The 25,173-nt window shown below is 36.2% G+C and overlaps 2 protein-coding genes across 4 annotated transcripts in view; both read left to right on the plus strand.

The window, feature by feature from the left end:
* The first annotated feature begins 3,551 nt into the window (after positions 1–3,551).
* Positions 3,552–17,288, plus strand: LOC306867897 (basigin-like). 3 transcript variants are annotated; one of them, XM_079413839.1, is made up of 9 exons: positions 3,613–3,796; positions 10,079–10,429; positions 11,226–11,391; positions 11,748–11,836; positions 11,943–12,082; positions 13,000–13,279; positions 15,452–15,476; positions 15,666–15,739; positions 16,273–17,288. In XM_079413839.1, exons 1-8 carry the CDS (start codon positions 3,727–3,729, stop codon positions 15,724–15,726), a joined length of 1,182 nt encoding a protein of 393 aa, XP_079269965.1. In that variant the 5' UTR covers positions 3,613–3,726; the 3' UTR covers positions 15,727–15,739; positions 16,273–17,288. The 3 variants fall into 3 exon arrangements, with proteins under 3 accessions (XP_079269964.1, XP_079269965.1, XP_079269963.1); XM_079413838.1 differs by lacking the exon at positions 10,079–10,429 and having other exon boundaries at positions 3,552–3,796; positions 16,273–17,284; XM_079413837.1 differs by lacking the exons at positions 3,613–3,796; positions 15,452–15,476 and having other exon boundaries at positions 10,084–10,429; positions 13,000–13,283; positions 16,273–17,284.
* Positions 17,289–18,525: 1,237 nt separating this feature from the next.
* LOC306867499 (potassium/sodium hyperpolarization-activated cyclic nucleotide-gated channel 2-like) overlaps positions 18,526–25,173 on the plus strand; it is a gene marked incomplete at its 5' end in the record, with an annotated part of 31,118 nt that continues 24,470 nt past the window's right edge. Inside the window, 2 exons of the mRNA XM_079413173.1 lie at positions 18,526–19,247; positions 24,592–25,015. Coding sequence (XP_079269299.1) covers positions 18,526–19,247; positions 24,592–25,015 — 1,146 coding nt within the window. The remainder of the gene's footprint in view (positions 19,248–24,591; positions 25,016–25,173) is intronic.

Consider the following 25,173-nt stretch of genomic DNA (forward strand, 5'->3'; position numbering starts at 1 on the left):
ATTGAAAGTGACAGTAAAGGCATTTAAAATTTTACTAGTAAAGGCATTTAAAATGTATTTTAATTAGATTAAAATAAATGCTATTCTTTTTAACTTTCTATTTATCAACCCCCTCCCCCCAAAAGGTATCAGTTAAACCACGTAATATTAAGCCACATAACTGTTTTTGACATTGATGATAATAATTAGAAATATTTCTTAAGCAGCAAATCAGCATATTAGAGATATTTTTCTGAAGGATCCAGTGACAGTGAAGACTGGAGTAATGACTGCTGAGAAACTGTTTAATATACTTAATAAACTTCTTTTAATATACTTAAAGTCACATTTTAAGTATATTAAAACAGAAAGCATGTATAAATGTATATTAAGTAAAATGAAATGGGAAGGAAAAAAAACAGTCAACCAACTACAAACAAACAAATAAATAAATAATAAACACAGAGTATAAACAACAACTAATGCAAACAGGAATTTGTGTAATCCTAAATAGCTGCGGTACTCTTCAGACACAAACAGGGTACTTCAACTGGGACAGACATGGGGGTGTCGCACGAGGATCAGTGGACACAATAGCTGAGTTAATGAGTGCAAACATAGCAGCGTCTGTGCTGTCAGATTCCTCTAGTCATGGCTCCCACACACATCAGATAAAGCTCACCCATGGGCCCGAAGAACTGAAGTCTTCATGAACTGAACAATCTTGTTAACAGAAATAGGACTTCAGCATACTGAGTATTTGGAAGTAAATAATGGGGGTGTTTCCTCATTATTTATCATTCTCATTATCAGTTGCTTTATAAAGCATCATGATTTGGCCCAACCAACAATATAGTGCAGCTAACTATTTTTACTTAATGGCCTACTGAATTTGCTCACTGAAAAAAGAAAACAAGTCGTGCTCTTCATAAATAATTGATTCCCAGTTGTAAAACTAAACAGCTCATGTTTTGCTCCTAGTGTTACTCTAGGTCAGAAATGTGGTGAACGCACCTCCTAAAAATGATGTCTTAAATCGTGGTCAGGCGAGTGGACAGAGAGCCACGATTGGCTGAGGGACAATTATGCGGAAACTCCTACTTTCTCCCTGAGATTCTGATCTGTTTCTATCAACTGGAGGCATTTCAATAAGTAGCGCACAGACCCTGCAGCCACAGGGTTTGAATCGAAATCTTACAGATATGTCTTTACAGGCCATTAAATCATCATTTCTACAGCCCGCATGGGATTGTGCTTAAGGAACTTGGAGAATGAATCCAAGAATGGATTTACTGCCTTTCCCAAAAGCCCCAAGGATTTCTTTTAAATATGATAAAACACTTAAGTAGAGCTTAAAATACAGTTGCAGATCTTGTCCCTTGAAATCCATCACAATGCTAAACTAATAATTTTTTCATCATTTTTCATTTACTGACTGATTTAAAAAAATAAGTAACTAGTGAGAGTGGAATTTGACAGGTTTTATAGGCTTTATTACGAGACCCAGTAAAACGGTATTATGTTGCTCATATATTAATATATATCTGGTTATCTACATAAACTTCTAATCTTATAGAATTGATTTATTATTTGATTTCAATTAATTATTTGTTGAGCACTGCACCCCAGCAAAAGACCAACACTGTTCAAGGCCATATGGTCTTGAAAAACATTTGAGCAATTGTGTCACCTGCTGGTCAGAATATGTAATCAACATTTACTCTGGATTCATAATCCATGGCATAAATCTCAACCTAAATAAACCGCCAGAAAACAACGTCAGAAGCCAAAGACATTAATACATTAAACCTACAAAAATGTACTGTTGTATAAGTGGAAATAAGTGGTAAAGCATTTGTATTTGTACTTTCTGTACTGAATTTCTGTACCTAAATCTGTATTTTCTAGCCTGATCTAATGTGCAGAAACATGGCGTTCCATTGTTGTCATGTTCCAAATAGAAAACTAAAAGACTGGAAGCAGAGTGTTTATGGACAGCCATAGGCCTACATGTTTAAATATTGATGTTTCAGCCACTGGAGGCAGTAAAACAGTTATGTATCAGTCTGTTTCTAGCTTTCTAACAGCATGCATTATGTACATACAGTACACAAATCTGACTGTTGTGGCTGTGATTTATGTTGTAGAACAAAATGTAAAGGGCTCTTCAATGTAAATGTTAACTACAGACTTAATTTTACGCAAAATATAATGAAAACTGCTCATCTAAAAACCATGCTAATGCTAATTGTCACATAGATGGGTTACGTGGGTTTTAGGAGTACGAGTCAGCCTATTGCCATGTTTATATACTTTTGTGTGACCACAGACTTTTGAGAGATAAATGTTATCATTGAGACTTCTACTTGTTTGTGCAAATATTCAATAGTTTGCAAATTGATAGAGATGTAAGTAGCTCAAAATCATTAAGCAGCTTGACCCATGAATGACAATTTGCCTCATTATTTTGTGAAGAAATTATCTTTTTTTTCTGTTTCAAACTGGGGAAATTAAGTTTAAAGAAGCAAATAAAGTCTACACGTCTTTGGCAGGCTACTGAAATGTTAAATAGCTGAATCACACTATACCATTTCTTTGACCTTTTTTATTTAGAATATATATATATATATATATATATATATATATAGGCTATATAATAAATAATTCTATACAAGATTTATACACTTATTTTGAATACTAATTTGATTATTGAAACATCAAAAAAAATAATATTGTAAATTATTAATATCATTTGGTAAGAAGGTTATTTATTTTAGTTGATTGTGTTCTTGTTTATACGGCACCATCACCCTGCGCTTAACCACATCTTTGCAATTCTGTATTATTACAGAATAAGACAAAGTTGTTTTTCTAATGAGTTCCCACTATAAATATCTCCAGATAGATGGAACGTGTATATTTGTCCAAGGAAGGAACAATCCCTATATAATCAACGGAACAATCAAACAATGAGCCCAGTTTGAATCTCTTTGATGAGGATGGATTCAAACTCATGGGGACAGCATTGCCTGCAGCAGTGGGTTTACAAACTCTAGAAACAATAACCATTGTCATGTTAATATTTAAGGAATATTTTATCTAGAAATCTCATTCACTCATTTACTATATGTATTACTCATACTATTTATTATATCTTTATTTGTCTGCGGAAAACAAAGGGAGAAGTTAAGCAGAATCTAAATTTAGTCCTATTTTAATATAGCCTAGTTAAAGTAGCTATATGGGCTGGATGCTTTCTGTAAAGCTTCAAAAAGGACATTAATAAAAGTAATCCAGACGTAAAGTGTTCAAGGTGTGCTGAGGATCAGACTAAAACTAAAAGTTGTTATCATAAGCGTCTCCTTCTTATGAAACAAATTTTAATTTTTGGAGCTAGCCACATCTCAGTCAGTTTTAGGCAACGTATGATGACACAAAACCAAAATCCCGCAACTTAACTTTAGAGTCATATTGAACAATATATTCATGCTTTGCAATAAAACACGAGTGGCTAGTTAAAATGACACAGCCTGTTAATTTCTGAAAACCTAAACACGTCGAAACAATTTAGTGCACTCAGGACGGTGACGACCGGACGTGATGACGCAGGTCCTCGAGTCTGTATACGTGCGCGTTCTCGAGTGAGCTCGGAACAAGTAAAGGACGACGAGGCTTCACTCCAACCTGATTTTGCCTCTGGGACTAGGCCCGATATTTACACTGTTACGTATTTAAAAACATTTAACCATGAGAAGGAAGCTGTTTGGCGTAATTCTCGCCGTTTGTATCGGTTGGTTCCAAGCTGAGGCTCTGACAGGTAAGGCGTCTCGTTTTTCTGTTGATCATGTAGCTCACGAGCTCGTTTTTCACAGGCCGTCTGTTGACACAAACACGACTTAGACGACAGGTCGACTGTATTTACCGTACAATTAAGTAAAATACATTGAATATGAACGTTTTAAATGGCTTGAAATGTTTGAAGGCCGTTTAAATCGTCGTGTAACTGTCGCGCACGGGCCCACGGGGACACAACTCTAGCGCATGGAGCTATAACTTAGCAACAACTGAATAGTTTTTGCTCATAAAAGCTCTTCAAGTCTTCTTAAATCCCAACACATAGGAAATATGTATCCAAAAATAAGAGTTTATATAGTATTGATCAAAAAAAGAGATTATAGCTACGTAAATGATTATCATGGTGTTAAAAGGCAACTATGAGGATTTGCTGTTTTTTCTTGTACAAGAACCTTTAATCCCAACTCAGTGTTGTAACCCAAGTTACACATTTCCCAAAATTGGAGATCTTCTCTCAGAGGATCATGCTTCTTAATTATTACACGAAGGATTCAACCTAACTTTGCTAGTTAAAATATTAATTCCTGTCCTCTTTCCTGGCAGGTCAGTTGCTCCAGTGAATGTCTTGGTAAGCAGCAGGCAGCCATGACAACCGGTGCAGACTAGTTTTCTAGAGGCCTGCTGTTAAGTCTAGTATAACATCAGCTGAGAGTAGCCTATAATCATAAATTGGAAACTGAGGGAGGCAAACATGTTTGTCCAATCATGAAGGAGGCGGCAGTAGGGCAGCAATTTTCATCTTTTAGTCTATCCCTGTTCAGTAAAAGGCTTAGCTTAAGCTCATTATAATGTTCCATCACTGGAAATGGCACAGGAATCCACGCAAACCGAATGAACTTGTAGGTGATCAACCGTTGCTTACTTACATTAATGAAAGTTAGCAGTTTAGTTGGAAATGTCAATCATGTACTCCGAAATTTGTATTTAAATATATTAAATATCCTTTCCACCCTTTTAGATAAATCAGTTGGTTTTCATGATGAATGAAAATGGCAGAGTAATGAAACTGATTTTGAATTATGGTCTGGCACCATCATCATTTTAGTCCCCCAGCAGCTGATGAATAGCAGAGTCCAATAGTAAATAGTAATAGTAAACACTAATAGTAAATCCTAACCTAATCAGCTTCATGCTATCAGTTAGAAATAGAGCGCTAAACACCCTAAGAGGTGCTTTTCTGAACGCAAGCATTGATACTTCCTCAAAACTGAACAATCTGTGTAACAAGTTTACTCATGCTGTTCTTGAGTTGCCACAAAGTACATAGTGCTACAGTTGAACGTCAGGCCGCGTAGCTGGATGGTGGAAATTGTAGCATCTCCAGATCAGAATTAAAATTAGACACCACCCCCCCCCCCCCCCCCCCCCCCCCCCCCAGGTATTTATTGTTTGCATGTGAATAGGCGTGAGAAGATTTTGTTTGTGGTGATATCTTTTTTTTTTTTTTTGCTTTGTGTGCAGCTGGCAGCCATTTTGTACTTGAAGGGTATTTGTCAGCATGCACCCAGCTTGGTTGGTGAGGATAGTCCTGTCCTTCAACTTTTTAATTGTTCTCACTAAGGCTGTAGGGATGTAGGGATATGCTAAACTATAATACAAAACGTGTCACTGGGTTGCCTAAACCACTAGTTGACTAGTCTAAAAATTGGTTTGAAAAAAAATTGTTAATGCTAAGAATCTTATTGGGATGTTTTTATTTTTTTGACCTTGTAAAGTTAAATCTAAATGTCTTATCTTCCAGTGGAAAACATAAATAAACTAATTTTCTGTGACACGTCGGACATCGTGAATCCACAACAGACTACAAGCTTGCATTGATTTTTTTTTTTTTTTTTTTTTTACACCCATACTTCAAAATCTAATCAACAACCGATAAATGTAACTAAAACTCCATCTTAATTTTTTATAAACCGTTACGTTCGCATATACATAATGCATCAGAAAAAGGCGCTACTTTCATCGTGATGAAATGGAGGTAAAAAAGACAAACAAAACTAAGGCAAAATTTGATATTTTGAAATTTGTCACATTTTCTGTCTATTTTGGTGAATGATTGAGTTGAATCTGGGCACATGATGCCTAAATTGAAACTTATTCTATGCAGTGTTTTAGCAAGCTGAATGTCCCGTGTACATTTAGGGTAACAATCATAAAAGCCTTGTGGTTAAACAGTTATGACTTGCAATGTAGATTAATGCCTTTTTATAGAAAATGTTTTATAGGCATTCAATCATGAGATTGAGCCAAGAAAATGTAATGTTGAAACAGTCGACCTTAGGTCAGTATTTCTTCTACCAATTAATCCACATGTCAGCTTGTGAGAAGGTGAACTTATTGACTTGTTTACTAGAACAGTTTTAAGTCAAATCTAGAAGTGGCAGACTTTGTACCGAGTGATTTACTGTTCTCCCTGTTTGGAGTTATTTGTTTAGGCTTGAAATATTGGGTTAATACATCTGCCTTATGGTAACATTAAATCTATACACATATATATATATATATATATATATATATATATATATATATATATATATATATATATATATATATATATATATATACACACAAATATGTGCTTAAATTCCTTCTAGAGCTTGTTTGTGTAGTTTTGAATTTATGGTCCACTTAGTGAATGTCGGAGGTGACCTTTTCTTGATGGTCAAATGAATGAAGCCTGTTCTGCTTTCAAAGGGCACATGTTATTTCAGGCCTAAGGCATGTGTGGAGTTTCATTGCTCTGACTGTAATGTGGATTGTGGACATCTACCATTTTTATCCGTCCCTGGCTAACACACGAAAACATTCCTCCCTCAGCAGCGGACAAAAATGGAGCAGTACCTTACTCTTGTTTCAAAACCAAACGCACTGAAAACATGTGCTACATTGCAGGAAGTAACAACAGGTCTGGGGCTGATCTCAAAGTGTTCTTGTCATGGATGTGAAGGGTTGTTGTTCAAGCCGCTATGCACGTACTTCCATGTCGTTCAGGGTGTGTGTATTGTTCTAAGGTGATCAGAAGAATTTTGCTGAAATTCTCCATGGAGAACATGCTCAGAACCTACATGAATGGCGTCAGAAATGGTTGTTTTTAGGTTCATTTAATCTGTTCATGTCAATTGTGTTTATTCATAATCTTATGACAAGTTTTAAAGGGATAGTTTGCTCAAAAATGAAAATCACCCTCATGTAGTTCCAAACCTGTATGACTTTCTTCTGGTGGAAATCAAAAAATATATTCTGAAAGTGTTTTGAATCCATTGAAACTTGTACAGGTTTGGTATGACATGATGTTGAGTAAATGATGACAGAATTTCCTGCTTTGAGAAGAACTACCCCTTTAAGCTTCATCAGTCATCACCATTACAGTCATCCCTTTATTTCAAGTGAATGTTCAGTTTCATTTTTCATTGCATTTCTTGATATGCTAACCTTTGGTTTAATGCATACAGGTACATCTCAAAAAAAATTGAATATCGGGAAAAAGTTTTCATATATTTTAGATTCATTACATGTAAAGTAAAACATTTCAAAAGTTTTTTTTTAATTAGTTGATTACAGCTTACAGCTCATGAAAGTCAAAAATCTGTATCTCAAAATATTAGAATATTTACATTTGTGTTTCAATTAATGACCATCCCTACAGTATAAATTCCAGGTATCTCTTGTTCTTTGAAACCGCAATAATGGGGAAGACTGTTGACTTGGCAATGATCCAGAAGACTAACATTGACGCCCTCCACAAAGAGGGTAAGTCACAGAGGGTCATTTACTTTTAGTCATTTAGCAGACGCTTTTATCCAAAGCGACTTACAAATAAGAAAAAGTAACTAAAACTAAAAGTTAACACACTGTAAATACTCTATACACACACATTTAAGAAAATACCGAAATTAAATAAAATTGACAAATGCATACAACAACGTTTCAATGGTAAACACAAATGAAAAAAAATAAAAAGCGATACTGATTACTGAAAGGTGTGGCTGTTTACAGAGTGCTGTATCAAAGCATATTAAATGCAAAGTTGACTGGAAGGAAGAATTTGGGTAGGAAAAGGTGCAAAAGCAACAGGGATGACTGCAAGCTTGAGAATACTGTCAAGCAAAGCCGATTCACACACTTGGGAAAGCTTCGCAAGGAGTGGACTGAAGCTGGAGTCAGTGCATCAAGAGTCACCACGCTCAGACGTCTTCAGGAAAAGGGCTACCAAGCCACTTCTGAACCAGAGACAACGTCAGAAGCATCTTACATGGGCTGTGTAGGAAAAGAACTGGACTGTTGCTCAGTGGTCCAAAGTGAATCCTCTTTTCAGATGAAAGTAAATTTTGCATTTCATTTGGAAATCAAGGTCCCAGAGTCTGGAGGAAGAGTGGAGAGGCACAGAATCCATGTTGCTTGAAGTCCAGTGTGAAGTTTCCACAGTCAGTGATGATTTGGGCTGCCATGTCATCTGCTGGTGTTGGTCCACTGTGTTTTCTGAAGTCCACAGTCAACGCAGCCATCTACCATGAAACTTTAGAGCACTTCATGCTTCCTTCTGCTGACAAGCTTTATGGAGATGCTGATTTCATTTTCCAGCAGGACTTGGCACCTGCCCACACGCCAAAGGTACCAAAAGCTGGTTCAATGACCATGGTGTTACTGTGCTTGATTGGCCAGCAAACTCGCCTGACCTGAACCCCATTGAGAATCTATGGGATATTGTCAAGAGGAAAATGAGAGACACCAGACCCAACAATACAGATGACCTGAAGGCCGCTATCAAAGCAACCTGGGCTTCCATTACACCTGAGCAGTGCCACAGGCTGATTGCCTCCATGCCACGCCGCATTGATGCAGTAATTCATGCAAAAGGAGGCCCAACCAAGTATTGAGTGCATAGAAATGAACATGCTTTCCAGAAGCATGACATTTGTTTAAAATATCCTTTTTTTATTGATCTTATGTAATATTCTAATTTTAAGTTTGCATTATCTGTAAGCCACAATCATCAATGTCAAGAAATAAAGGCTTGAAATATTTCACTCTGTGTAATGAATCTATATAATATATGGGTTTCACTTTCTGAAATGAGTGACACAATATATTGACCTTTTTCACAATATTCAAATTTTTTGAGATGTACCTGTACTTCAACTCATTGTCTTTTTAAAATGCTTGCTTCTAATGTTCTTCTGTTGGGTTTTGGTTATGAAGCGTTGAAGTCTTGCATCATGATGCTGAAAGTTAGTGGTCGACCGATATTGTTTTTTTTGGCTGCCAATATGTTGGAAAGCAGGGTGGCCGAAATAAAGCCGATATAATTTGTTATTTTCATTAAAGAAATTTGAAATAATTTGAAAATGAATTAAATGTGTAAAATAAATTTAGATGACATTGTATTTTTCACAAATATTTAATAAAAAGTAAACTGCGACGTTTGTGCGCGTTGGGATTTTTTATTTTTTTTTCAAATAAAGCTAAGGTAACAGTCATTTTACGTACAGCACACAGTGAATATGACAGTAGGCAAATGAATGAAGCGCAGCATAGTTTGAAATCACAAGTTTAAAGTTTGTCATCACTAGTGAAGCTGAACTCTCCTCCTGTCCGCATTCAATTCACACGGACCGACCGTCACGCAGAGAACACGCGATCATTCAGGATACACACGCACACTTCACAAGATCTCAACTAGATTCTACTAAGTTTGTGAAATTGTTCATTAGACATTCTCAGATTTGTTTAAATTATATAAATGCGTATTTGCTTAATGCTGACGGCAAACGTGAAAGTATTATGTTTGCTTTTCTATTAATAATAATATAAAAGCAATCCTTTATAATACTTTTTTGTATACATTTGAATTCCTTTGTTTAATCATTTTATCTGATTATTAGACAGACTTCTATCCGTATTAGACAGAACTGAATGACGACAGTGACCGAGGGAGAATGTGAGCTGTATGTGCTCAGGTGCTGCCATTCTCAGCACCATCAAAATAAGTCTCAAACGCATCTCAAAAACTTATTGGCCGATGCCAATATTTGAAAAATGCCAAATATCGGCTGATATATCATTCGACCACTACTCAAAATCCATTTTGTTTCTTGTGTATGCCGCCTTTGTTTTCCATTCTAACATTTCTCTCTTTTTCTTTTCTCTTCTGCTGTTTCATTTCTTCTATTCCTGCCTGTCTGCTAATCATTATTCATATCTCAATGAACTGTCCACTCTAAACCCAAATCGCTCATCAAACGTCCAGCGGGCTTCATAAAATCGCCCTTGTCTCAGATGAAACTCATAGAAGACAGTGCCAAGCTGGATTGCGAGGTCATAGGGAACCCCATCCCTGAAGTTCAGTGGTGGTTCATTGATGGTGAAGAGCCGATTGAAACGGTCACTCAACTGTTTGACGGCGCGAGAGAGGATCGTGTACGCATCAATGCCACCTATATCAACCACGCCACCAGCACGCTCATCCTCACCAAGCTAACACTCAACGACACGGGTGTTTACGAGTGCCGTGCGTCAAACGACCCTGATCGCAATGACCTCAGGACCCCACCCAAAGTCAAGTGGATTCGCTCGCAAGCGAACGTTATAGTGTTTGAACGTGAGTTACGTTGTGGTATCGCAACGTCTTCACTAGCATAGAGGAGGAAGTCCCGTAGATTCAGACTCTCCCTTGCCTTGCCCCTCCGCCTTCCTTTTTTTTTTTTTTTTTTCGACCAGAGACCAGGTCACATGACTACTTTAGCACCATCTGTTCTTTTATAGTAATCTGATGCCTTCTGAGCATATCACTGTCTAGAGCTTGAGATGAAGTTGAACCTTTTAAAGAAATGGCATTGATTGGTTAACGTTACTACCGGTTAGGTGTTAAACGCACTAATTGACCTTCATTTCTGAAAAAGGGCTCTGATTGTCTCATTAACGTGGCTTGCTTTCACTAAACATCTAAAAAGCTCTTTAGATGTGTGGCTTAACCCTTCTGATGGGCTTGGAGAACTAGTTCTTTTCCACAATAGGTTTTCATAAGCTCATGGTCTCCAAACCAGTTGCTGGTTGGTTGAATTTCGTTCCCTCTTCCCATTGTTTTCCATTACAAACTGCTCACTCAATGTTTCCCAGTAGCCCAAATGTACATTCACTTTTCCTTTGATAGAGCACAATGTGCCTTACAGCACACATTGTGGTGAACATCTGGACAGCAATGTTCCAATCCGTTCCATCATGTGTCCAAAAATGTAATAATTTTTTTTACAGTGCCACATCAAACCCAGAGGTTGGTAGTCATTTTCAGCAGTGAGCCCTTGTTTTGTTTTTTTGTTTTTGTTATTTTCTGTTAGAGTCATAATGTTATGAAAGTTGATGTTTGTGTAACTTTTGATACTTTTATGCCTCGGCAGATGCACTAATCACGACCAAACCAGAGGTGGTGAGCGACCAGAACCAGACCTCTGCAACACTCAGCTGCAACCTTACCAACCCTTCTTTCATCAAAGGCTACTATTGGACCCATAATGGCAAGACCATTAACAAATCTGAGTCTGGAAAAGCTTTCATTGAACTCGAGTATGTTCCTCAACCTTATGTAAATGATTGTATCACTAAAGAAGAGTGAAATATAGCACTCTAATTTCATTCAGCAAAGTATTGTTAGCAGCATTAGCGTGCTTAAGAGCCTGCAGCACTCCCAAGTTCACTGACCCTAATTCCCATTAGAACTGCTGGGTCGGAAAAATATCCATGGGGATGCCTGAGCGGCATACTGGAAAAGCTATTTACTTTTATATTTGATATTTCCTTTACTTGTATTGTCCTCCCCTCCACCTTTATTTCTACGGTGCTGTTGTTATATTGAGGGATCTCAATTGGCATATAAAACTGTGAAATACTTTTTTCATTGCTTGTTGTTCTTTTTGTGGCAGAATTAAAAAGATTGATTACCACTCTGCTGGACTATATGCATGTGTCTTCCAAACAGAACCTGAGGTTAATGCGACCATTGAAGTTAAAGGTAAGGAAGTTTGACTGACAGATTATTGCATCTGTTATCCATCATGCATTACGTGCATGATGAGGTATATTGTGCTCATCTCCCATAATTATACTCTTCCTGTTAGTTCTCCCACATGTAGTGGCCTACAAACACTCTGAAAATGCTAATGAGAAAGACAAGGCTGTTCTAATATGTGTGAGCCATGGATACCCCCTGCCTACTGACTGGAGTTGGTATAAGCTCGGTGAAGATGAAAGTAAAAAGGTAATTAAAGCTTGAGATTGGTACTTGGCCATGCGATTTGAGGGTTGGATAAGGTTGCAAAGGTGTGTTAAATGACACTTGGCATTATGAACATTTATTAACCTAGCTGTAGCGTCTATCCATTTATTGCATGACAAGACTTTTGTAAAACTAAAAGATCAACTTGAAGCTTTCAAGCCTTTCCACTGATGCAGTGGAGACATTATGCGGAGAGAAGAGTTTATCTGAACTTTAATTTAACAACTTAAATATTCATCTGTACCTCAGATTAAACTATGGAACAGCTTCAGAACACTTGAAATATAGTACACTTTATGGTGCTTTATAATGTTTTTGTGCCTTTTGTGGGGCTCAACAATAACACAATAGTATACGCACAATATCGGATTTGGATCGGTCTCGTCTGACCGATACCCGATCTGCCGAAAATGACTATCGGAACCGATACCGATCCTGAGTATCGGATTGATGCATTCCTAATTATAGCACTTCTATTAATAGAATTGTAACATTGTAACTACTAGTATTATTTGGATGTTATAGTAGTATTATATAATGTTAATAGAATATAATATTAAAAGTGATATGTTGTGTTGCTCTTCACATCACCATATTTATCAAGATGATCACAATGTGATTTTATTTTTGTTTTTATTTAGTTTTTTTAAAACTAAATCCTGTAGCCTCAGGCTGATGATACACAGGGCAACTTTTTTTGAGCAATTTTGCTTGAGCATTTTCCCATTGAGAATGGGCATTAAATTTCTATGTGGATATTTTAGATTGTTCATGGGCATTGGGCCCTGTCTCTCACCTGGTTGCCCGTTTCCAGAAGTTGCCTGGCAACATTGCTCAAAAAGTTGCCTTGTGTATCAATCAGCTTTAATAACTAACCGTTTTGCGTTGTCAACACACAGGAGCCCATTTTCAATGGCAGTTTTGACAAGTATGAGATCAAGAGCACCCCCAACAAGACCACGCTGTATGTGAACGATCTGGACATCAATGAGGACATGGGCATGTACCAGTGCCAGGGCACCAATGAAGTAGGATCAGCTAGCGATAAGATTCAGCTGCGTGTGCGTAGCCAACTGGCCGCCCTTTGGCCATTCCTCGGCATTGTTGCTGAGGTCATTATTCTCATCACCATCATCTTCATCTACGAGAAGAGGAGAAAGCCAGACGAGATCAGTGACGGTATGTGATGCTAGTTGTTTCCGTTGTAATCATGTTTCCATTTTCGTGAATGTACAAATGAATGATCAGTGGATGTAATTTTACATTTTTGTTTATGAATTCGTAATGGTGCAAGATCCTATTTCAGTTTGATTTTGTATGTTTATTTTATTTGGCTGAAGTGTGTGGCTGTTCCTTAGCGGAGTCTATTTTTATTATTTACGTTGTTTATTTCTCTGTTCGCTGCTGCTTTTACGTTGTGGTAAGTGCTCAAAACTGCATGTCAGACTGAAGTGGATTTGCTTAAATGGGTGGTTTTGCGTGTTTGAATGCTCTCCCTGATGGGCTGAGAAGTGCAACTCTTTCACTGGCGGTTTGTCTAAAAAAATAAATAAATAAATAAACGAACCAGATTTGTCAGACTTAGGTTCAAGAAAAGCAACTTTTTTTTTTGGTTTTCCCGAAGCCAGTGAAAGCGTTTAGCTGAGTCTGACATATTGCAGTTCAGAATGGGTTTTAAATGGCAAGGTATTATGCATAATAACTAAGATGACATTTCAGACGGATCATGTTATACTGCCTTGCATGCTCTCTGCATCAACTTTTCATTGCATGATGTTTTTCAGCCCTAGATTATAGCAGTGGCTTCCTCTACGTCTTATGGCACAAAGGGTGGCAAAATATATAATCACAACTTTATTACTTAGACAGTTTTTGTCTTTCTGAGTGTGTTTGGACATGCTCTCTGCATGAAAACTTCAGCAAAAGTCTCTTTCAAACTCAGATTCAGCGTTTTGTTTTTTAAAATGTTTGTTGGGTGTCAACTCATCTTATTTACATCTTATCTTACTTTCTGATTGTGTCTGTCTGAAGCACAACCTTGCCAGTAACCGGATAATTTAAAATCTGTTATTAAAATATATATATATATATACACATACACACACACTTGTGACTTCAACCCCCCTTAAATGTGTCTTTTTTTTTTTTCTTTTTTTCCCATTTCAAATCGCCACAAAATGCATATTATGAAATGCTTTAACATAATATATTAATATAAGCTATTTACTTTAGTATTTTATTATTTAACGGCATATAGTGACTTCATACCCCCTCCAAAATGCGTTTTTTTATTTACATATTGTAAATGTATTTAATTATATGCTATTTTATTTGAGCTATCTTTCTAAAATAGTTATAGTGATTAATGCATGTTATTTTTGGGGATTGTGTGTGTGTGTATATAATAATAACAACAACAATAATGAAGAATATCTGTTATACATTTTATTAATGTATAATTTAATTCAAAATGTTTTGTAAATGCATGCAGTTCTGTTGTGGTTTGAATTACAATATTATTATTATTATTATTTTGTTATAAATCTGTATATAATGGTTTTTAATGTGGTCTTTACACAGACATTTTATAGTGACTTTAGTTGCACAAAATAAGTTGCATAAATATTTCATAAAACAATAATTTTAGTATTTGATGTTAAAAAAAATTAAGACATTTGTCTTTTTTGTTGTGATTTTAGGTGTTATTTTCATTTCCATTCAGCCATTGTCATATTCATAGACTTTTCTGCATATGTGCCAGAGGCAGGACATTTTTCAGCGGTTTCTTTTCAGTAGGAAGATTTCTGGGTCATATGCTGACTTCATAAGTCCAGTGCAGGAGTTTACAAATGTGATATAATGCTGTTTGAGAGCCATCATCATGATTGATGCAGAAAAGGAACAATGTTTTTCTCTACTACATCTGTTGGTGAGGTTGTGCTACAAACAAATGATATTTGATTGGAAACGTTTGTTCTTGGGTTGAAAACCAACTAAACATATCCTTTCAATCCAACATCAGACTGCATGGTTAATGTAAATGCATTATTCTGCATGAATCATTATTAGTAGTGCTGTGAAAATGTTGATAGCTGTTTAGTTGGTGTGTGCAGATTTAGAAGTAGAAATAACTGAATTAAGAGTATCAAAAGGTCCAGTCCCCAAATCGCATTACTTATTAGGTGCTCTGCTTTTAAACTTACGGTTCTCACTGTCTTGAGGCTGGCACACTAGATTTTTGACAAGCTACTGTAACCGATCAAATAGACTGTAGTGTTGTACATTTGTCAAAATGAGTGTTTAACTATATATTTTTTTCTTTTTCTTTTCATGTGTTCCTGCTTCCTGTAGATGATGACTCAGGATCTGCACCACTGTAAGTGTGTTGTATTATTTGTGCTGAGATATTGTTGAAGTACAGAAGTTATTTGTGCAGCTTTTTCCTCAAAGGAACTTCAAGGCCATGTTGAAGTCTAGACAGTACCCGTAGATGTGCCTCTAGCTCGCTCAGGAAATTCATATGCACATCAAAGAGGGAACTGATGTGCCACACTGTGTTTTTCAGGAAGAGCAACGCCGCTACAAACCACAAAGACAAAAATGTTCGGCAAAGGAACTCCAACTGAGAAAGGAGAAAAGGTAAAATATTATTCTTTATAATTTGCAAATTGGATATAATTTTTTAAAAATTTAATACACAACCCATTTTGGAACATTAATGTTCTATTTTATACACTTTATATTATTATTATTATTATTATTAATTACTATTACAACTGTTTATTTTTAATGTGCATCTTATATATTGTAGACTTGTGAAAAAAAAAAAAACCTGTAGTGTAAAAATTTGTTCTATGAAAATTATTTTATGCACTTAATATAAACAGTAATGGAATTTGATCATTTAAATATTTAAAAAAAATAAACAATTACAGCTTATAATTCTATAGAATTTTAATTATAAAAAAGTTGATTTGTGTAATTCTATTAAATCATTTTATGCATTTAAATAAACAGCAATGAAATATTTGATAACTTAAATATTACAAAATTGAAAAATATTACATTTATAATAATTCTGTACAATTTCTAATTTAACTTTCTTCTTTTCTTAAGTGTAATTATTTTTTTTTAAAACAACATAACATCAACATCACAACATTTTTTTTCAGGTGTCCTGATGACTACTGTTGAAGAGATGTGGAGAATTGAGTTGCTGAGTAGCACATTATAGTGCAGCCTGCGAGTTCTTAACCTTCTGCTTGAGTGTTAATGTCTTGAGATAATTGGTCTCCTTTTACTTTTATTCCTATCCATGTTGTGCTGCCAGCTGACGTTTTTAAAATGTTTTTTGGGGGGAGGGGGGAACTGCATGGTTGTATTCTTGCTGTATAAGTGCGTGTTTAGTGTGAATCTTAATGTGGGAAGGAATTTTTAATTTTTTTTCCCTGTCTTCCTGGTTTCTTTCACTGTTCCTCAGAAGTGTGTGCACCACAACTTTCTGAAACATCTACCGAGTGTAATTGAATCGCTGTTCAGCCGCATGAGAATTTAACCATGTTCATTGTATACAAATAGATCGTTGAATCAAGTTTCTATGACAGCAGTCGTTTTCCTTTCTGTAAGCCTTAATGTTTAGCCACTTTATTGTACATGCTAGTTTTAATTATCGAAATAATTTAACAACTTTTATGTGCAGTACTTGTGTTGTCGCTGCACATTAAAGTGCTCTATTCCATGTGGATGGTCAAATGCCACTTTGTCAGGCTAACAATTTTCTGTTTAATAATGTCAAACAAGCTTATTTGATAATGTAGTTTCTAATGTTGACTTTTAGGATTCCTCCTGCCTAACACTTAAGGACCAAGTGCTAGTACAGTGTCATCTGCTGTTCACATAATCCGTTATAATTGTTTTGATATGGTTATTAATATTTAGGTAAAGTCAGTGAAGGTGGGGTTTTCCTCAAGGCTTTTGCTTAAATACTCTCCTATAGACCGTCATACTTGCTTTGTAATGCATCGTGAAGTATAGTGTCTGGATGTGTGCCATTTCCAAGTTGAGATGCGTAAAATAAGACCTTGTTAGAAGTGTATAAATTATTTTGCCTTAGCTTCATAGGACATCTAATACACTGTCAACTGTACTGACTTGCACAATCTAAATAAACTTATTTGATTTTAACTTTTTGTCTCGAGTGGTGTTCAATCAAATAAACCATTTGGCTTGTTCTTTAAGCCACCATAAGGGGGCGACATTTACTCATCGCTGTAGGGAGCTGCTCCACGTGACAAACATCAGCGTTATTATGTAGGAAACAAGGAGACACTTCAGTATATGGAGCGTATCATTTAAACCTTTATGGGCATTCAAAATGGTCAACCGTATTACTACACCCAATTTTGTCCATGTGAATATTTGCTTATTGGATAAATTACTTGAGGCCTGTGACATCTTAGGGGTGATTACACATAAAGAGCAGTGCATTTTGAGATCTATAAAGTAACAAAGTCATAAAAATACTTGAGTTAAATTGAAGTTAAATATGGCCGCACCCGTTTAAAATAAGATGGACAAAATGTCTCAAAAGACTGAAATCCTTGTATAAAAATATATTAATTTCATTACATATGGGAAAAAAAAAGTTTTTGGAAAACTTATTGAAAATTTGAAAAAATACAACATTATGGTGTAACCAATATTTTGTCATTTGAGAAAATTATAGCCTAAATTATGACATGAATGTGTACGGTCTTAAAGTTCAAAAATGATGTTAAAATTACTTTTAAATAACACTTTTTTTTAATCAAATGGAGTGGTTAGTATAGGCCTATAAGAACATCTGATATTCGTGCTTCAAACTGATATTTTACTTTAAAAAGTAGACCATGTTTAGAAATTACGATCACGAACCTGATATTTTAGGCATCAAATATTTTTTTATTTTCAAGACGTTTTCAAATTTGCATGAAGCCAACATGTAGGCCTACCTAGCTTAAACAAAGACTGCCAAATTATTTCGTTTCATTCGTTCATTTCAGTTATCCTTATTTACAATATCACCAAGTTAAGAAATGTGCAGCTGATAATCATCTGAATCTTGAATCTCAAACATACAATTACACATCACTAACCTACATTTGCATATTTAACACCAAAACTCGCATAATATAGCGCATCTCCGCCTATTTTCCACTCATTTATCCTTGACATAGTTTAATTCCTGACTCCATTCATTATCTGAACACAAAGCTTATGATGGTTGAGTAGGCTAAAGCAGGTAAGGGAGTGAACGAGTAGCCATAACGCGACTGGTGTAGTTGTCTGGTGACATTGGGACGCGGAGGAAAGGACTGTAGGCAACTGCCCACGTCTGCGCTTTCGCAATCTGGCTGTGCCAGGATCCATCTCAAAGCAACGCCGTCATGGACGAAGCGGAGGATGGCGATGAAGACCACAAAGAGACTCGCAGGGGCGACATCCTTGACTCTTCCTCCAAGATGAAGAATGTAACGCCAGGAGGGGGAGCAACGGCAGCGGCGAGCAGGATCTCCAACAACAAGGACTTCGCCTCCGTCTCCTGTGGACGCAGCACGGAATCCACCGCGCTCCTCTGCCACGGAGATGTTTCCTGGGACAGGAGCGGGTTTGACGGCGAGGATGGCACCGGAATGAGATGCGTAATCAACGGAGACTGCCGAAGAGACGAGAGCTTGTCCTCAACCCTCTCCAAGCAGGAGAAGCAGACAGGTGGAGGCTTCCCAGCATCTGCATGTCACTCCAGCACCTCCAGCATGGACGGCTCGGTCACTCCTGCCCCGACCGCCGCTGCTGCTCCCGCTGAGAAGAAGGACTCCAGAGTTTCCTTCTCCAGCGTTCCACCGGCCCATGGACCGAGCTCGAACCAGCAGCAGCAGCCGGGCAATTCTGTCAGCTTTCCCAAGTCTGAGGATGGCCAGATCACGGCAGATGATGCGGAAGCCAGGGACAATCAAACTTACATGCAGAGGCAGTTTAGCTCCATGCTACAGCCCGGAGTCAACAAATTCTCACTGCGTATGTTTGGGAGTCAAAAGGCAGTGGAGAAGGAACAGGAACGAGTTAAATCCGCTGGCAATTGGATTATTCATCCATACAGTGATTTCAGGTAGGCATGATGGAGTGACACCAGTGGAGACACAACACCTTGTCAAAATGCTCATGTTTGAATACAATAAAAATGAGTGCCTTTTCTGGTAAAAACAAACAAACAAGCTACTTTATTGTAAAATATATTACATTTTGTTAGACAAAGTAAATTGCATTAAAATCACATATCAAGTTTTTTTTAAAAAGTAACAGAGTTGACACTTTAAAATTTGTTTTGCCATTTTTGCCACAAGGTATTTATTATGAAGATACATTAATGCCATCATTCACAAATATTCAGTGTTCAGTAATCAGCTGTTTACTGTACAAAATCATGGTAACGGTTGAGTATCTATTGACTGACAAACATTTTTAGATAAATTAAACTAGGAGGCTCTTACTTATGATACTATTATACTTTTTAAAAAGTAACTAAAACTTTAAATGCCATCTGTTAATTAACTGTACTGTACAAAATCATGGTAAAAGGGTTGACTTTTTATTATCGTCCCCTAGAGACAAATATTGTATGATTTGCAAACAAGGAGGCACACTCTTATTATACCTTTGTCATTAAATAAAGCAACAGAGTTGACATTTTATAGTTTTAGTCAGTGCACTACAAGGTGTTTATTAGAAAGAGAATTTAATGCTGATATTTTTATTCATTTATTTTGCACATATCTAGTGTTCAGTAATTAACTGTACTGTGCAAAATCATGGTAACACGTACCTATTGTCATAAAAAAAACAAAAAAAAAAAACAGAGTTGACATTTTAAAGTTTATTTTAGCCTCTGTGCTCTAGGCTGTACCACTATATGAATTATTAAAAGGAGAATTTAATGCTGATATTTTTATTTTTTAATATATCATGTTTACTGTACAAAATCACAGTAGCAGGGTTGACTATTTCAGATATCCCCTGCTGATAAATGTACATTTTAAAATGAAGTGATTAACAAACAAGGTGGCACATAATTATGACTATTAAAATCAATTTAAGTGAAAGGGGGTGGGGTAACAGAGTTGACAAAATAAATAAACAGAAAATAGAGAATACATACAAAATACAAGTTTTCATTAAAATAATTACAATAAAATTTAATTTAATTTAATAAAAATAAACATGACATTTTTCTTGATGTTTTACAAAAACAACAGCAACACCAGAGTACCAGTTGGCATTAGCTTCGAGTCATTATTCACACGTATGCTGATAAGGGAAACAAAAGGCACCCTTTCCATGGAACAACCCATAGGCCTGAATATCAAACACACACAATGCACAATACTAATTATAATTTGTAACAAGGATTAGGACCTCACATTAATTTGATTTTTAGTAAACTGAGATTAATCATTGATGGCCAGTTTACACCAGCAGCAGCAGCAGGTGTGTGTGCGTAATTTACCAGAACATTTATGGAAATCCTTTTGCGCAAAAGCTGGATAAACGGCAAAGGGAAATTTAGTCAGGACACTTACTTCAAATTTCAGAAATGATCCCCTCACAGTCTCTCAGGACTGTCTGGAATGAAATCCTATCAAAACAGTGGGAATAAAACTTTCCTATGGAGCTTGTTTAGTACTATAGCTCAATGATATAGTTCAATGGTTTGTTTGTTGTTCTCCCAGCAAGCACTTTGAATCCTATAGTCTCCTCTGTGGTCTGTGCTTAATCATCTCCAAGGACACGGAGCCAAGAGGGTGTTCCTCAAATACACTGACAAGCAGGTTAATTTTATATCAAGTAACTTCCCATAAAGGCTGATATACAAGATCGTTTCCTCAATTTAAGCAGTAGCTAATGCACTTTTGATTAAACACAGGCCCATAATTGGTTTGACGAGTGTTTTTCACCATCATTTGGTGGGTCTCCAAAGAATAACACTCAACAGTGTTAGTCCACCATTGCGCATTCAGCAGGAAACAACTCATTTTATGCAAACAATAACTTACGTAAAAGCCATTCATTATGAGAGAACAAGAGTATCAGTCATAAAATAAAACAACAAATACATAAAAACAAAAAAAAATATTAAAAAGTACTGTTTAATATCATAAGTGTTATGAAAAACTAGGTTACTAAATTAAATGATTTTAATTAAAAAAAAATATTGAATACGTAAAAAATATTCTTTGTTAACAACTGTTTATTGAATTTTCTTCTGGGAACGGTAGTATAAAACAAAAGCAGCTGAACAAATTTAGAACCCACCCCAACCCATCCCACCCCCTGGTAGACTTAAAAAAAATTAAAATAATAAATATAAATTAATGAATATTAATAGATAAATAAATAACAATAAAATAATGTTTACAAAGATTTTAGAAAAGATGACAACATTAAAATTTGAATGCCATAAATGTACAGTTTTCACATTAGATTCATGTCAACGAGAAGCTGAGAGTTCCATCGTGATAATGTCCAACAAATACACAGTCCAGGTTCGTCTGTCCATTGTGTGGAGAGAATTCCAACGGTTGACCAGCAAAATAATTAATAATAATAATAATAATAAATATATAACCTTTAAACCCCACAATCATAACATTAAACATCAATACCAAAAATGTATATTTAAAATAACAATCAATATAAAGTATAAAAACTATAAAACAAAATACATAATTAAACGAAACTATATAAAGATTGAATGATTATAAAACAAATTTAAGCAAATGAAAGTACAAAACATACATATGCTTGCTCTCTTGATGGCACACACACACAGTGCCTATAGAAAGTCTTCATACCCCTTCATTTTTTCGCGTTATGTTAAACTGCTTTAAATTACTTTTTTCCCCACATAAATCTACACCGCACTCACCATAATGACAAAGAAAAACTGGATTTATCACAATTTGCCAATTTATTAAAAAGGAAACACGGAAAAAATGACATCGCACAAGTCTTCATGCCCTTTGCTTTGACACTTAAAATTTAGATCAGCAGCATTCCAGCTGCACTGGATCATCTTTGAGATGTTTCTATACTCCGACTGGAGCTAACATGTGAAAGGCACACACACCTGTCTCTATAAAGTTTAACAGCTGAAATGGATGTCAGAGCAAAAACTAAGCCATGAGGTCAAAGGAATGGCCTGCAGAGCTGAGAGACAGGATTGTGTTGAGACAGATCTGGGGAAGACTAGAAAAAAACAATTCTGCTGTGTTGAAGGTTCACAGAAGCATTTGGCCATCATAATCCTTAATGGATGTAGTTTGAAACAATCAGGACTCTTCCTAGATCTAGCCAAACTCCAGCTTCTCCTCAGTAAATATACATGAAACCCTGATTGGAATTTACAAAAAATACACCCAAATAACTCTCAGACTGTATATAAAAAAAGATTCTCTGGTTTGATGAATCTCATCACCTGCATAATACCATACCAACGGTGAAGCACGGTGGCGGCAGCATCATGCATTGGGGGTGTTTTTCAGCTGCAGGGACTGGGGAAGTGATCAGAGAAGACGGAAAGCTGAATGTAGCTAAATACAGAGATATCCTTAATGAAAACCTGGTTCAGAGCACTCAGACTGGGCTGAAAGTTCTCCTTCCAACATAACAATAACTCTACGCACACAGCCAAGACAATGCAGCAGTGGCTTAGGGAACGTCCTCGAGGGGCCCAGCCAGAGCTGGAACCAATCAGACATCTTTGGAGAATATGGCTATAAATGGCTGTCCACCGATGGTCCCCAACCAACCTGACAGAGCTAGAGATGATCTAAAGAGAAGAATGGCAAAAACAAAAAAACAAATGCAGATGTGCAAAGATTGTTGCATCATACCAAAAAAGACCTGAGGCTGCAATTGTAGGCCAAAGTGCTTTTAGCTAAATTTTGACTTAAGGGTATGAAGACTTGTGCGATGTAATTTTTTCAGTTTCCTTTTTAATAAATTCACAAAGTTGTGATAAATCCGGTTTTAGCTTCGTCATTATGGTAAGTGGGGTGTAGATTTATGTGGGAAAAAAATAATTTAAAGCAGTTTAACAGCGCAACATAACAAAATGTGAAAAAATGAAGGGGTATGAAGACTTTCTATAGGCACTGTAGGTTGCTACTGAAATAGATCCATAATAATGTCAACTATAATAATAATTATTATTATAAGAATAAGAAAGCATTCTCTTATTTAAGATACTCAGTTCAAAGTTTAATTAAATATTTTAGATAAAAGCTAAGTAAGAAAGAAAGGATTCCTTTTTCCCCCAAAGATCAGCATCATTATGAGGTTGCGATACCTCATCCATGCTTTTACGCATTCTGGTCACTGTGGTAATGTGCATTCATGCACCTTTGTTCTGTGCATGCATGAAAAAAAAAAAAAAAAAAAAAAAAAAAAAATAATATATATATATATATATATATATATATATATATATATATATATATATATATATATATATATATATATATATATATATATATATTCTGGATTTGGTCAAGCTGGTCTTCTTATTTATTTACAGTCACACATTGCAGTGCAGGCCGGTAATCTATAATTATTTAATATAGAAAAGACGAACTGAGCACTGCATTTAAATGCGAAGAGAGCTTTATGTGATGGAGCTCATATTATTAGAACACAGCAGCTACAGCTACATTGTTTGCTTGAGAAAGCTCAGTTATGATTGCTTCAGAAGTTTTGCTTTCAGTACCAAAGACAGCTCGGCAGTCATGTCGCCATATATAATCAATAATTCACAGATACACCTTAAGAGAAGCTTCTTAGATCTTAATTTGAATGTAAACATTAATTCACCTTCTCAAGATCTCAAAAATAAGCTATCATCCTGCTTTTCCATGAATCTGTTTCTCAACATCCTTGTGATGACCTTGCATAGATTGAGGTAACTATTATTTATTGGTACAATATTTCACAATATTGATCTCAACCAACAGGCACTATATCAAACAGATTCTCTTTTATTACACACATATCGCCTCTCTTCTCGTGCGCGTGCAGCGTGTTTGTAGAGGCTAGGGTTATTTATAGGGAGTATCCCTGTCTCAACGAACGCATGACTGAATCTCATTTTTTTATTTTAAAAAGCATGGTAGACCGACATATTGAAACAAAAATGAGAAGAGTTACAAAAAATCCTCATATTAATATAATAATAAGCTAAATAATTAATTCATGCACACTTACCTTGAGTACTGTGATGTTCTCAAATGTCAATATATTTTATACCACACATTTTGTTTGAGACACTGAAATGCCTATTGTAAGCGTAGTCTGCAAATAAAACAAAAATCATTTATACATTTCTGTGGCCTTTTTGTGCATGCATCCTGTAAATTAATTCACCTACCTATTCCTTCACATTCCTTTCATTCTCCACACAGGTTCTACTGGGATTTCACAATGCTAATGTTTATGGTGGGCAACTTGATTATCATTCCTGTGGGCATCACCTTCTTCAAGGAGGAAACCTCCACCCCTTGGATTCTCTTCAACGTTGTGTCCGACACGTTCTTCCTCATGGACCTGGTACTGAACTTCCGCACAGGCATAGTCTACGAAGAAAATACTGAGATAATACTGGACCCTGAAAAGATCAAGAAGAAGTACCTGAAGTCATGGTTTGTGGTGGACTTTGTCTCATCCATCCCGGTGGATTATATCTTTCTCATCGTAGAGAAAGGCATTGACTCTGAGGTTTACAAGACGGCCAGAGCGTTGCGGATTGTGCGATTCACCAAGATCCTCAGTTTACTACGACTTCTTAGACTATCCAGACTGATTCGTTACATCCATCAATGGGAAGAGGTAAGATGAGTGCCGTAGCTGTTCATCTTCACTGTTGAAGTCAGACAGGACCTTCTGAATTGTGATGCTGGGAAGAAACTGAAACACATTTTTCGGCAAGTAGGTTGTCTGATGGTGGCCGCCATTTCTATACTACTTTTTTTTATCTCGCTGACTTC

This window comes from Barbus barbus, assembly GCF_936440315.1.
Source record: "Barbus barbus genome assembly, chromosome: 49".
Classification (NCBI taxonomy): domain Eukaryota; kingdom Metazoa; phylum Chordata; class Actinopteri; order Cypriniformes; family Cyprinidae; genus Barbus; species Barbus barbus.